The sequence below is a fragment of the Aulostomus chinensis genome, chromosome 20 (assembly GCF_037954235.1).
Source record: "Aulostomus chinensis isolate RoL2024-O1b breed Wild chromosome 20, RoL_Achi_v1.0, whole genome shotgun sequence".
Lineage (NCBI taxonomy): Eukaryota > Metazoa > Chordata > Actinopteri > Syngnathiformes > Aulostomidae > Aulostomus > Aulostomus chinensis.
This window is the reverse complement of record NC_141339.1, coordinates 11,177,138-11,190,358: the sequence shown is the minus strand read 5'-3', so window position 1 is coordinate 11,190,358 and position 13,221 is coordinate 11,177,138. Positions and strand designations below refer to the sequence as shown.

General features: G+C 45.0%; 1 protein-coding gene across 3 annotated transcripts; it reads right to left on the bottom strand.

Moving 5' to 3' along the window:
- Positions 1–35: 35 nt before the first annotated feature.
- LOC147242799 (synaptotagmin-14-like) lies at positions 36–7,862 on the bottom strand. 3 transcript variants are annotated; one of them, XM_086188898.1, is made up of 8 exons: positions 7,732–7,862; positions 6,021–7,044; positions 5,703–5,834; positions 4,692–4,945; positions 3,294–3,731; positions 2,588–2,768; positions 2,076–2,132; positions 36–790 (listed from the first exon to the last, which is right to left on the bottom strand). In XM_086188898.1, exons 2-8 carry the CDS (start codon positions 6,928–6,930, stop codon positions 474–476), a joined length of 2,289 nt encoding a protein of 762 aa, XP_086045024.1. In that variant the 5' UTR covers positions 6,931–7,044; positions 7,732–7,862; the 3' UTR covers positions 36–473. The 3 variants fall into 3 exon arrangements, with proteins under 3 accessions (XP_086045024.1, XP_086045026.1, XP_086045025.1); XM_086188900.1 differs by having other exon boundaries at positions 6,021–6,986; positions 7,732–7,851; XM_086188899.1 differs by having other exon boundaries at positions 6,021–7,148; positions 7,732–7,774.
- Positions 7,863–13,221: the final 5,359 nt, after the last annotated feature.

Below are 13,221 nucleotides of genomic sequence, written 5' to 3'. Positions count from 1 at the left end.
GTAGCTTGTAAAAGCATCGTTGCAGCATGTCTTAGGCCTTTTTTTTTTTTTTTCCAACAGTCTTTTCATTGCATTCTTGTTTGTCAATGGCTGTGACTGAGAGAGAAATGTCTGGTATGCTGGTGGCAACTGGAGAGGGGACGGAGCAGTGGGCTCATCCAGACCCCGAGCTCTTTGGTCCAGAGACAGAGAAGTGTTTCATTGTTCTGTAAACATACATGCAGGCGCAATCACAGGACAACCCGAGCGTGTCCCCCTGGATGCATCGGTCAGTAGTTCAGTATTTTGGAGCCCCGTCAGTGCAGTCGGCACTTACGTCAAGGGTCTCTGGCAGTGAGGACCAGGAACTAATGCTTGTCCTCACTTCTGCATCTCACACACACCCACACCCACACATTTGACAAGGTGACTCTTGCTCCTCCCCCCTTAGAATCCTCCAGAAAATGTTGCAGCAGTAGGAATCAATCTTCCTCCTAAGTGTCGGTGAGCGTGTGCCAGTGGCAGACCTGCTGCCCTTCCGCCTCCTTCATCTCCGTCCAGTGGGCCTGCTGCTCCTCGCTGGTGCTGTTGAGGCCCAGGGAGACCCAGCCCAGCCTCTCCCTGGGCCTCATGCTGCTCCGCCGGCAGAACACTGTCAGCACCAGTGACACCTCTGACAGCTGGAAGAGCGCCACCTGGAACACGAAGGTCTCTTTGTAGGTGGGGTTGGGCTGACCGCGGCACACGGCCGTCTTACACTTAGACATCTCCTTCCCCTTGGAGTCCAGCATGGTAAGCTTCACATAGGTGTCTGAGGGGGAGAGATTGTTGAGAGTGCCATCTAGTGGTAAAATGTGAGTATTGCAGCAAACATGATGGGGTGGTTGGTTTACATTCTTAAGAAAGGGACTTAATGGAATGTACTGTGGTACATGAGTATCTTTAAAGAGTCAACTTCAATATACCTTCTCACTCCCCGCCACTCTTGTCAATCGATGAAGACACTTCATTGACCCACATATTGACAGGCCACCCATTTAAGAAAGAGACCTTTTTGTGGTCTTTGCTTACAACTGAAGATTTTGTCTCTCTTTTTTTTTTTTGCACTAAACAAACCACTTCTGAGCTGTAAATGAGTGAACTGATTCTAGACTCTATTGTGTTCTCAGTATTAGGCAGACAGACCCTCTAAGGTAGAAACGGTTGCTTAGGTGACGGGGCCGACCGGATCGTTACAACATTATCTGTTCCCTCAAGTTTATTTTCGAAATCATGGAGGCGATTTCTCAACCTAACAGGCTGATGTGTATCGCAGGCTGATAAGATTCGTTCAGAAAGATCTGTTGAGCGATGGCTAGCAGTGCGGCCGAGATGACCGCCGCGTTCATGTAGTCGCACAGAAGAAACCGTCAATCTTTTCTGTCCTGCGGTTCCTACACGGGGGAACCGTCTCCAGAGGTAACGCTTGAAGACCACAACAACTAAAGAGGTTTCCCTCAACCTGCCTGAGTTCACCCACACAGAAACACAGTTGGTATGGGAGCCACGAACTACCGTGCCCGTAAAATGTTTTCTCTTTCTTTTCCAAATTCCATAATCTTGTGTCCGTTAAGTTAATTATCATGTTATCTTGAAATAACTAAGCTTATTTTCTCATCTCTGTTTTCTTCTGGTGAGATAATGAGCTTAGTTATCTTGAGATAGTGCAATAATTCATTTGTTGGTGTATCTCTGGATATCGGTTCAAAGTAATTACTGCTGGGGCTGCTGGAGATCACCACGGATTTATTCAGAGATGATGGTGATCCTGTGGTTTCTTTTCCCCTCTGGTTTTGCACCTTAATGCTCAATTAAAATACGCCGAAGCTTTTTGTTACCATACACAAATGAGTGGAATCCAAATTTCTGCGAATCGTAGCAAGAGAGAAAATTTCTCCTCTAAAAGGTCCGAAGAGCGGGAAGCAAGAAACTATATTCTTCAAATTTGATATAATTAAAGGAATTCATTGCATAAATGACAAACTCGGGAACAAGTTTCCAAAGTAGCACAGAAGCTACATTTCACATAGCTGACAAGTAATTTTCTGCCGTCTTACCTCTCATGATATAAAGTTGTCCACCTACGAAATGTTTTATACAACAAAACAGACCGTCTGTGACAAACAGCACAGCACGCCAGGTTGGAAGGAAGAGAGGGAGAGAGGAAAAAGAGTGGGAGAGAGAGGGAGAGAGGGAAGCAGTCAGAAACACATCAGAGGGGCAGTGAAGGCAGCACTTCAAGATCAAAATCAACATCTTCTTTATTTGTCCCTGTGGGACCATCTGCAGCTTCACGAGAGATGAACACAGACACTGAGATAATCATCCACATATTGTTTCAGTGATTGGAACAGTGGGGATGTTGCTAGGACACATTTTAACGTAATGAAGCCATCGGTTTTTGTTACATGCTGCTGAGTCTGGCCTGTCTGCTTTGCCAAAAACATTCAGTTTATCATCCCTGTGAGGGAAGGAAGGCGTGTATGTACGTTGACGGAAAGAAAATGTTCCTGACAAACACACACACACGCATGCGAGCGCACACACGGACAGCAGCACTTGTACTTACTGACGGGTTTATCAGATGCCGTGGTCTTGAAGTGGCTTCCCTGGATGACCTCGGCTGATAATCGTCCTGTGGCGGCGTTGTATATGAGGCCCAGGAGGATCTCCGGTGTGGACGAGTCCTCAGCCGAGCGGGAGGACAGAGCTCCTGCGCTGCGAGACACACTCACCACTGAGCCGCAACCCTGACAGAACCAAGCAGCAGTTACTCAAACAGGATCGCAGATAAATATAGGATGAACGTATGTTTTGTTTTGGTGTTTGTTTGTTTTTTTGTGACCAAATGTTCCGCCGTTTTCATCCGAGCTGAAATATCCCCAAAAAGTGTTTTATGGATTAACATTTTCAAAAAGAATCAATTTGGTTATCCCTTGTTTGTTTGCTTTTCTTTACTGGAGCACCAGCATGAGTCAACTGCTATCAGATGAGGTTCAGACATTTAACATTGCTACGACTGGAAACCACTTGGATGACTTGTTCATGTATTTCTCTGGCAAAAATGCGTTGCTGGCTCTATGCAGCCTGGTAAGTGAAGACTGGCAGCGTTTCCTTGTCTCACCTGATAGGAACTTCCAGCATTTACAAGACAAAACAAGTCCCTGAAATAAAAGGTGAATGCAGAGGCAGATCTGCAGCTTGCCAATACAACTCTGCACAGCTTCAGACAAAACGCTGCACATCTCAGATATAAATTCACAAAGCGCTCTCACTGTGAGTTCAGAGCCGGGCTCCAGGGTGACAGGTAGAGCGATTTTGCCCTGAAGGTTGAGCTTAGTCAGGTAGAACACCTTCTCTCCCAGGACCTTCTCTTTTTTCATACGCCTGATGCTGTACAGGCGGAAGCGAACAGCGTAGTCCCCCAGGGCCTCCTGTTCCACCCTGGAGAACTTGAATGTTTCTGTGAAGACAGGACACGGACCCTTCTGGACGCCCGTCTTAGCCCGTTGCTTCTTGGTGGGCAGGAGGACTAGGTGGACCTGCCAGGCGATGTTTCCTGTCTGTTTGAGAGCAGGAATGTCTGTAGCTGCTGTCACGGTGACAGCCAACCACTGTTCACTCGAGTCGTACTCAAAGGCCACATCCAGCGTGCCGTATTTGGCAAGTGGCTCTGGCTCGTAGGCGGTCGGGAGCTGAAGACCACAACCATCCTGCAAGAAATCCACGAGAATCAGAACTAAAAGCATCAAGATAACCTGAAAATTCACATCATATCAAACAATCCCTACTAACTTTTACATTCATTAGAGTTCATTTAACTGTCTAAACACATCAAATGTTTCTCTAAGCTCTTTTTTGCTGATTTTCACAGTAAAATACATGTCTTTTTCTGTGTATTGTACCATTTCATGTAGTTAACAATTAAAAAGCCTCTAAACAGACAAAGTCAGTAAAGATCTGTGGCATAGAAGGCAAAGGAATTATTCTCTCCTTTCATCCATCTTTTCCAGTCCCCTGAACAAACATCAGGAACATGTACCGGGGAATTTCTTCAAATTTGGCGCCAACGTCCACTGGGACTGGACGATGAGCTGATTAGATTTTGATGGCCGGAGGTCAAGGTCACTGTGACCTCACAAAATACATTTTTTTAGCACCAACTCAAGCATCCGCACACTGATTATGATATAATGTCACACGGTAGGATGAGTTGAAATCATGGTATTTAAAGGGACACTTTACCCACAAAAAGTTTTCGCGCCCTCACAAATACTGTAGGTGCTACCGTGACCCAGAGCAGACCAGATTATACTTTGTTTGTCTGGAGCTCAAATCAAAGTGACTCTTTTTTTGTATAGTTCTGCTTTACCGGCCGTCAGCTGCCATTAGCTTCAAGCTAAATAAACGGGACTGGGTCTTTCTTTCTGCAGTCTAGAGTCACAAAAAAAGGGATGCAGGAAAGGTCAAAGGTCAGCTTCACTTGGACTTCATCATTCGGCCCTTTTCTCCCCTGGTAGCAGTGTAGACGAATTCCTGTTTATAGATGTTTTTATCACTGGCTCTCTAACTGTTCCGGAAAACAAATGATTAATTTTGTGTCTATTAGCACTTAATTAAGGAGACTTTAACTGAAGTCCAAGTTGATGTGAGATTTGAAAGTAATGTCCCACCTCTGGTCCCAGCACAGCAGTGCTGTCACTGGGTATGTCTTCCTCGCAGCCTTTGTTGAGGTAGCTCTCGGTGTCCTGGTCCACACTGGCCTCGCTGGAGCAACGCTGGGGGGACGACCCCCTCCTGACCCCCCGCTCTGAACGAGAGCGAGAGGACACGGCATGGCATGACACGACTGAGCCCTCATCCTGGTAGGGAGGGGGCTGTAGCTCATTGAGAGACGGATCTTTCTTTATCCTCTGGATGCTGCTGGCTTCTCCCGAGACAGTGACAAAGACAGACACAGGAAGAGTAACGTGATAGAGGTCCAGTTAGTGACAGAGACATATTGCTCTCTGCAGAGATACTCATTCAATATGCAACGTGCTGTCTACAACTCAGTGGGAGCCACAGATGACACCGTCTCTTTTAACTCTATAAAGTATATCGAGAGGCACAACATTTAGTTCAGTGTAATTATACTGTGGATCTCTTTTAATATTTTATTGCACAAGTATCACGCAGCTTCAGTAAAGGGCTGGAACAGGCGACAAACTTGACAAGGTGTTCAAATAAAATGTTAAGTAAATTAAAGAAACATTTCAACATCTCAGGACTTATGTTAAGTCGCCTTCTTCATGACATTTACATGCGATTGCCGACCGCCAAGTTCGCCTAACAACTGGAGACAGCTAACAAGGTCTGCCAACCTGCGCCACGAAGCTTCGAAATAATCAGACACACTAACTTGTCAGATTGTGAGGTACACTTTGGTGTTTTTAATTTTTTTGTCCGTTCCAGTTGATGTCAAATGGCGCGTACAAAATACTGTGAAGTAGAAACCAGTATTGCAGCACAGCACCGCAAAACGAGATGTAGCAGAACTGTTGTCTTGTACTGCAGTAGTTATCACTAGTTGTGCCTCATAAATTGCCAAGTGGGAGTCCATTCCCCCCTTTTTTCTTAAACCTTTTTCTTTTTTGCACTTATTAAAAAAGAAGTGATGATGGTGTGTGTGTGGGCCCTCTGACCGTGCTCGCTGGAGGCCTCGCTGCTGTATCCCCCCTGCTCGGCCGAATGTTTGCCGCTCCACGCAGCCGTGGTTTTCTGCTGGGCTGCAGCCTCGGGGCCTCGCTCCTCCTCGCTGTCTGATAAAACTCCCTCTGGAAAGAAAACGCCGACACTCTAGATCAGAAATGTATCTGGCAGGCCAGAATGGGTTGGGCATTTAAAGAAAAGGAACCCAGAGCCACACTGCTGACACTCCGGCAAAGTCAAGTGACGGATAAGGAGCTTTCAGAGAGAGGAAATCCAGAGTGATGGGAAAGAGAAGCAGCACACCATCTAACCTTGATTTTCTTTTTCTTTCTTCTTGCTCTTCTTGCTTTTCTTCCTCTTTTTCTCCCCATTTGAAGCTTTGCCTGATTTCTTTGAGCCTTCCTTTGGGCCTTTCCCCTTTTTGTCTGACTTTTTCTTTTTCGTTTTCGAGGATGATCTGGAGAGCTCAGCCTCGTCCTCCTCGTCTCCTCTCTCAGTGCCATTCATGATTTCTTTTTCTTCTTCCTCATCCTTTAGCTTTTTCTCTTCAGGTGACTTGCTTTCAGTTTCAGTGTGAGGCGATTGAGGAGGTTCAGAACTCTCCAGCTGAACAGCTGGCTGATCCGTATTTTGGCTCGCTCTTCTGTCTTGAGCACTTGCAGTCTTGTTTGTTTCCTCAAGAGCATCATCTTCTTTGGCCTCCTCCAGGCCTTCTTCCTCTTCTTTGTTTTTCTGAGCATCTTTCTCCAAACGCTTCTCCCTCCTTTCTTTCCTCCTCTGCTCTCTCTTCTCCTGCATCTCTTTTTCCTCTGTCTTCCTCTTCTCTTCCTCCGCTAACTCAGCTTCACTCTTTTTCACCCGCCAGCACCCGTCCCTCCATTCCCACTCCAGCTGACTCTGAGAGTACTCGTCCGTAGTATCGGTGCTGTGGTTCACCGTCTCTGGCTCGCTTCTCATCTGCCACATGCTTTTACTGTTGCTCTTCCCTTCCTGTCCAGCGGAATTCTGGCCACACTCCAGCCCGCTGCTTTTCTCACCATCTTCCTCCTCTTGAACCTTGTTGATCATGGTAGTGACCTGCTCCGTCAGCTGGTCGCTGACAGCATACGTGACGTCGCTGACGGCGTTGGCCAGGTCGTCCACTCGGCTGCTGACCGAGTCCAAGATGGAGGAAATGTTGACAGATGGGAGGTTCTGTTGGAAGCTTTTGAAGAAGGCCATTTCTCAGCTGGGGGTCCTGTTACCACGCCGACCACCAGATTAGCTCATCAGAGGCACTGACATGGACATGTGGTTGTTAGCAGTGTGTGTGCCAGCGTCACAGCGTGCCTCCAGCTATCATGTACAGACAAACATGGATGTTGCTCAAGATGACAAGACTTCTTCTTTACACTCTCTCACAGTGTTTTAGTACACTATTTAAATTAGCAATCAACTGTCTGTGTGGAAAAAAATATGAAAAAAAATTGCTTCAAATGTATGATTTTAAACAATACTGACTTATATCTCACCAGACTGGGGTTGAGTCTGCATTCATACAATTCAAACCTAAGAAATTTGATAAGTAACACTGCTCCGAGCCTCAAAAATATCCTATTTACATGATTAAAATTACATTTAGTTGTCAGTTTTATAATTTTTGCAAGTATTTTTTTCTAACAGTCCAGGAAAACTGTTGTTTGTGACAGTCGCTGCTAATTAGCAACTTGCATTTCCCTGAATGAACACACCTAGCATGGCAGGAAAACTATATTTCACACTTGGTGTCTTTAAAACAATCTTTAAATTAGGAGGAATTACATGGCAATCAGTGTCAAATTCCCCCCCCCAAAAAACTGTCCAGGAAAACACCAAAAGAAATGAGAAATTATTTGTAAAAGGAAGACAGAAATCTATATTTCTAATTATCAAAATTATATATCTGAAATTCAGACTACGGATACTGTGTACGATTTATGTTATTTAAATGCTTAAGAAGTTTTCATCAGTACTTATATAAAAACCTGCAGGTGTGTTTAATACCTGGCTGGCTGTTCGTATAACCACTGAGTTGTGACAGGTTGTCAGGAGTCTCCACTGACAGCTTGTTGCTGAGGTAAAGAAAAACCAGAGCCATCAATGCCATGAAGGCTGCGATGGAGGACAGGACACCCAGAAGCTCAGGGGACACTGAGGAGACATAAAGAGAGGAGGGAGGAAGGGGGAGGTGGGGAGGGAAAGACAAAAACAACTGTGAATAATACTAACGATGACATACGAGAGCTTGACTCCTCAATATTTGACAAAAGGTCTGTGAGACTATAAATAAAAAGAAACAAGCGTGGCTAAAAATGTTTTCAAGATAAACAAGCTCACTGTGATGCCGTTAATAATTTCAATAGATGAAAGGAATCTTATTTTTGGAGCCAAACTCTTCATATGTCGGCGCGTCGGGGGGCATTAGCTATTGTGCTGTTAATGCGGTCAGTGTTTTGTTTTTTTTTTCCACTTCAAAGGGATACCAGATACGATCTACAGCGCTGTATGTAGGCCAACTCTGCCGCATGTAACCATGAAGGCCGCCGCTGCCGCCGCTCAGAGCTATTTTTATAAGAGCCTCAAAGAGACTCGACCAACTGAAACCCAGTAAACCCAGTAAAACCAGCTTCATAAGCTGTCACACCGCAGTAACGGTAGGAAAGCGGACTAAAGAGTCAAAATGTTGAACCGTGATCAGATTGTCTGTCTGCCTTTTGTGAAACGGCTGCTGGTGCTGTAAATATGCTGATACGAGCAGCGAGAGAAATGTTTGGAGCTGGAAGACAGGAAAATCTTCAGCTGATATTTTTCTGTGTTCATCGCAACATTCATCCCTCTGATATTACAGCTAATAAAGTGCCTCTTTATACCAATGATATGGATTTGAGAGTCTTTGAGACATTTTATATAGTCGGATTTTATAATCCGATTCTGATCTTTTGTGATTTTTTTTGTGCGTAATGTGGTTTGTGCTCATTGTATCGTCGAGAATCTAAGTTCTGCTAAAACCCTTCATGTGAGAACTTGTGCTGAAAAATTAATATTAAATTCAATAATGCCAAATACTTTTTATATACTATGAATGTATGCATTTATATATTTACTGTGTTATGACGAGTCATTTGTGTCCTAAAAGTAATCCCATTTTAAAAAAGAATTTGGAAAACATTAGGGTTTTTTTTATGTATAATGGACATTAAAATAATGAGATGATGAGATGAAGTTTAGACCAAACTACTGAGCTATATTGACACAGTGATATATTGAGTCAACTGTAAATGGATAAAATAGTCCAAAAAAAAGTGTCATCTCTGGTTGTAGGCTAAACCGAAGACAAATTCACAGCGTAGTTTCATGGGCTTTGTAGCATTTCACTGCAGAGGCATCCACTGATTTTGTGAAAAGTGAAAAGGGACAAAATAAAAAGCTGAATTCTTTCCCTAACCTCCCATACTCTCTCTACTTCAGACTGAACTTATTATGGGCCCACTTCACCATGGCAACAGGCGCTGCAACTAGTGCCGGCGCCTGCTGCAGACTGCCAAAATGATGGACGGTAAATGCGCAAAAATGGCAAGAGAAGTAGGAGAGAGATAAGCGAATGATGTGGCGGGAGAGGCTTACCTCCTATAAATGAATATCCTCTTTAAGGCCGGCTGTTCCCCAAAAGCTCTACCAGCGCTTGTGCTGCTATAGATAGTAACCGCTCTAAGAGGAGGAAGTAGTCCTGCTCTGTAGTAAACAGATGTGTGATGAATCCCTGACTGTTAAGGCCTCTGTATTCTCACTGGCTCACGGCTCTCTTGAATGAACCAGAATGACCTCTGCAGCCAGCGTCTGTCCAATTGAACAGTTTATCATCCCGGCATGTAGCCTATTGACTCTTCATACATGGCCTTGCTCTGTAAATGACAACAACTGTTGAATAATTGAGACACCTGAGGTAACCTGATCCCTCCAGCTGGAAAGTGGAGCTGAGGCGAGGAAGGCAGCCTTTGAAAGAGTTCATGAATTTTTCTTATATAATACCCATCATTAACAGTACAACCGATTAAAGTTCCTCCTGTCCAATTCCAGATCGCAGGACAGATCACAAGGGCTGTAATCAACCAAAGAAATTCTTGGTCAACTGAGGCCCTCAAATTTTGAATTAAAATCCACTAATTTTACATATGAAAAATATACTGTGTCAACTATCAACACAAAACCTGTTGAGGAATATTTAGACAATTGTTTTCGTCACATTTTAATATTTGACCGACACTATCATTTGTCCTGCGCACAGAGCGAGACTGAACAAAGGAGCTCAGCATTGCGGCTGAGACACAAATAGACATTTAGATTAACCTGTCATAAAGAAGGAAAACAAAGGTGTCAATGTAGTTCAGAATACATTTTGTAGAAACCCCACTCTCTATGTCTGAGAACAAATGTTAAACGTAAAAAAAAAAAAAAAAAAAAAAAAGGAACCTGTACTCACTCAGTAGTACCACATGGTACCAGCCACCACTGGAGCTTCTGACATCACAGCATTTCTGAGTCATGACCTTCACAGCCATCACAGACCTCAGTCGTCCCGACAGTTGTGAAGGAGATCAGGGTCCTGTGATCCCAGTCATGTCCCACACTGACTGAAACTACAGGGGATGTATAAGACCTCCCTGCTTCACCATCATCAAACAACATACAAACAGAAATACACTTCCTTTCTACCAGCACATCCTACCAAGCAAGTATTTTGATTTCGTCATGTGGTACTCAGGTGACAAATACGATGAAGATCCTCTGGAGCCTGACATGGACTATGACACATACAGTCAGAAGCCAGGGAAGCGAAAAAGGCAGACCCTGAGGCTGATGAGTTTTCTGATCCAGAATGGGCAAATTGGTCAGCAAAATGCTGAGCCCCAGCCACATGAGGTTGGACTGGCCCCTCCTGGGAAATCAACAACCCAGACAACCCCAAACCAGGAAGAGGCTGGACTGACCCCTCCTGGGAAATCAACCACCCAGACAACCCCAAACCAGGAAGAGGCTGGACTGACCCCTCCTGGGAATTCAACCACCCAGCCAAACCCAAACCAGGAAGAGGCTGGACTGACCCCTCCTGGGAATTCACCCAGCCGGAGTGACCCATTCGAGCAAAAAGACCATGGACTGACCAATCAGGCCATTTTGTCTGACAAACTGGCTCCTAAACCAATTTTACATCACCGTATTCTAGTGAATGAAGGAAAGAAGGAACGTTGTGTGCGTTTCAAAATTGATGAGGACCAACACCGCTCTGCCCCCAGAAGTCATGAGTCCATCAGAGGAACACAAGGCAGGAATGACGAGCCTCCTCTGAGGACCGAGGGGGAGACTGAACAAATGTGGAGGCCCCTCAGTAGACCTGGTGTCCTGCTTGAGCAGGTGACCAGTAAAGAAAGGTCAAGGCCTCACCACAGCAACAGCTGGCGAAGTCGCCAATCACGCTGCGAAGCCAGTAACTGGTGGAGACCCGGGACAGATGAGGGGGGGAGTTCTCGATGGGAGAACTTCAATCGTGATCGCCAAAATTACATGGAAAATGGTGGTTGGAATAATCCAGAAAAGGCCAGAGGCCTGTTTGGAAGACCTTCCTCTGATGGTGGCCGCTACAGGACGGCAGATCACAACAGGAGCCGCCAGATTACAGCGGACACAAGTAACTGGTGGCGACCTGATGACAGAGGAAACAGGACGCCCAGCCACCTCATCAGGGAAGACTACCGTCCTGTTGATCGACGTGACGGTGGTTCACGATGGCGGTGGTGGTAACAACAGCAACGGCTGATGACATCTAAAACACCAGAGTGATATTGATAATGGACTGATCAATCGTACCTATTTGCCCTGTCCTGACTGTATCAGGAAGAAACTGGCTCCGAAGCCAATTATACCTTGAGGATTATGGACAATAACAACAAGGATGATCCTCCACTCCACAAAAGAGACCGGGAAAAACATTTTTCAGAATAAATCAATAATGACTTGGACCCACCGAGAAGAACAGAAGTGGAACAGGGCAGGGGTGATGCGACTTTTCTGAGAATTAAGGAGGAGAATGACCAAACGTGGAGGCCCCTCAGGAAACCTGGTGACTGGCATGAGCGGATGACCAATGGAGTGAGGCTATAATACAGGGGATCAAACCAGCAGCCACCAGACAACACCTGATAGAAGGAACTGATGGCGTCCTGAGCAGAGAAGCTGCAGGAGACCAAGAGACTTCATCGGGGAGGACAACTGTTCTGTTGATCGACGTGACGGTGGTTCACGATGGCGGCGGTGGTGAAAAAAGCAACGACTGATAACATCTCAACCACCACAGTGATATTAATAATGGACTGATCAATCGGACCTATTTGCCCTGTCCTGACTGTATCAGGAAGAAACTGGCTCTGAAGCCAATTTTACCTCGAGGATTATGGACGATAACAACAAGGATGATCCTCCACTCTACAAAAGAGACCAGGAAAAACATTTTCCAGAATAAATCAATAATGACTTGGACCCACCGAGAAGAACAGAAGTGGAAAAGGCAGGGGTGATGCGACTTTTCTGAGGATTAAGGAGGAGAATGACCAAACGTGGAGGCCCCTCAGCAAACCTGGTGACTGGCATGAGCGGATGACCACTGGAGTGAGGCTATAATACAGGGGATCAAACCAGCAGCCACCAGACAACACCTGATAGAAGGAACTGATGGCGTCCTGAGTAGAGAAGCTGCAGGAGACCCAGAGACTTCATCGGGGAGGACAACTGTTCTGATGATTGACGCGACGGTGGCTCGCGGCCGTGATGGAGTGAGAACAGGCAGAAGCTGACGGCTTGTCAACCACCAGGAAGTGATCACAACAATGGAATTTTTCTCCACTGTCCATGTCTCCATTAAACATATATATATTCATTGAAATGCGATGTCCCTTTTAAAAAATTGATGACATAAAGAAAGAAACTGCATCTCGGAGTTATTTTAATATATTGTATTTTTTAATATATTCTTTTTCCTGTGTTGACATACATTACTAAATATTACAGAATGAGCAGTCAGTGTGTTGTGTTTGTGCTGGGTAAATTAATTTGATGCATTTTTTTCATGAAATATGTCTTTAAACAGCCTTAAATAAAACAACAACCCTCTGACATGATCCTAGTCAGACCTTACTTTGCCAAGAGACTCATTGAGGCCTTAGAAATAACTCCTCAGCCTCTTCCAATGTTAATGATTCATCGTGATGACGTCCTTGTAATTGTAAACAAACGGCCATCAGCCAGTCACTGCGTCGCTTCTGCAGCAACAGACATCAAGTACAGATCGCAGGACAGATTACTGGGGCTGTAATCAACCAAAGAAATTCTTGGTCAACTGAGGCCCTCAAATTTCGACTAAAAATTGACTAATTTTACATATGAAAAATATACCGTGTCAACTATCAACACAAAACCTGTTGAGGAATATTTAGAAAATTG

Coding starts and splice junctions, on each gene's coding strand:
- LOC147242799 (XM_086188898.1), bottom strand. CDS start 6,930: ATGGCCTTCTTCAAAAGCTTCCAACAGAACCTCCCATCTGTCAACATT. Junction 4,946..5,702: donor CGAGGCCTCCAGCGAGCACG/GTCAGAGGGCCC, acceptor TCTCGGGAGAAG/CCAGCAGCATCCAGAGGATA. Junction 2,133..2,587: donor GGCATCTGATAAACCCGTCA/GTAAGTACAAGT, acceptor TGTTTGTCACAG/ACGGTCTGTTTTGTTGTATA.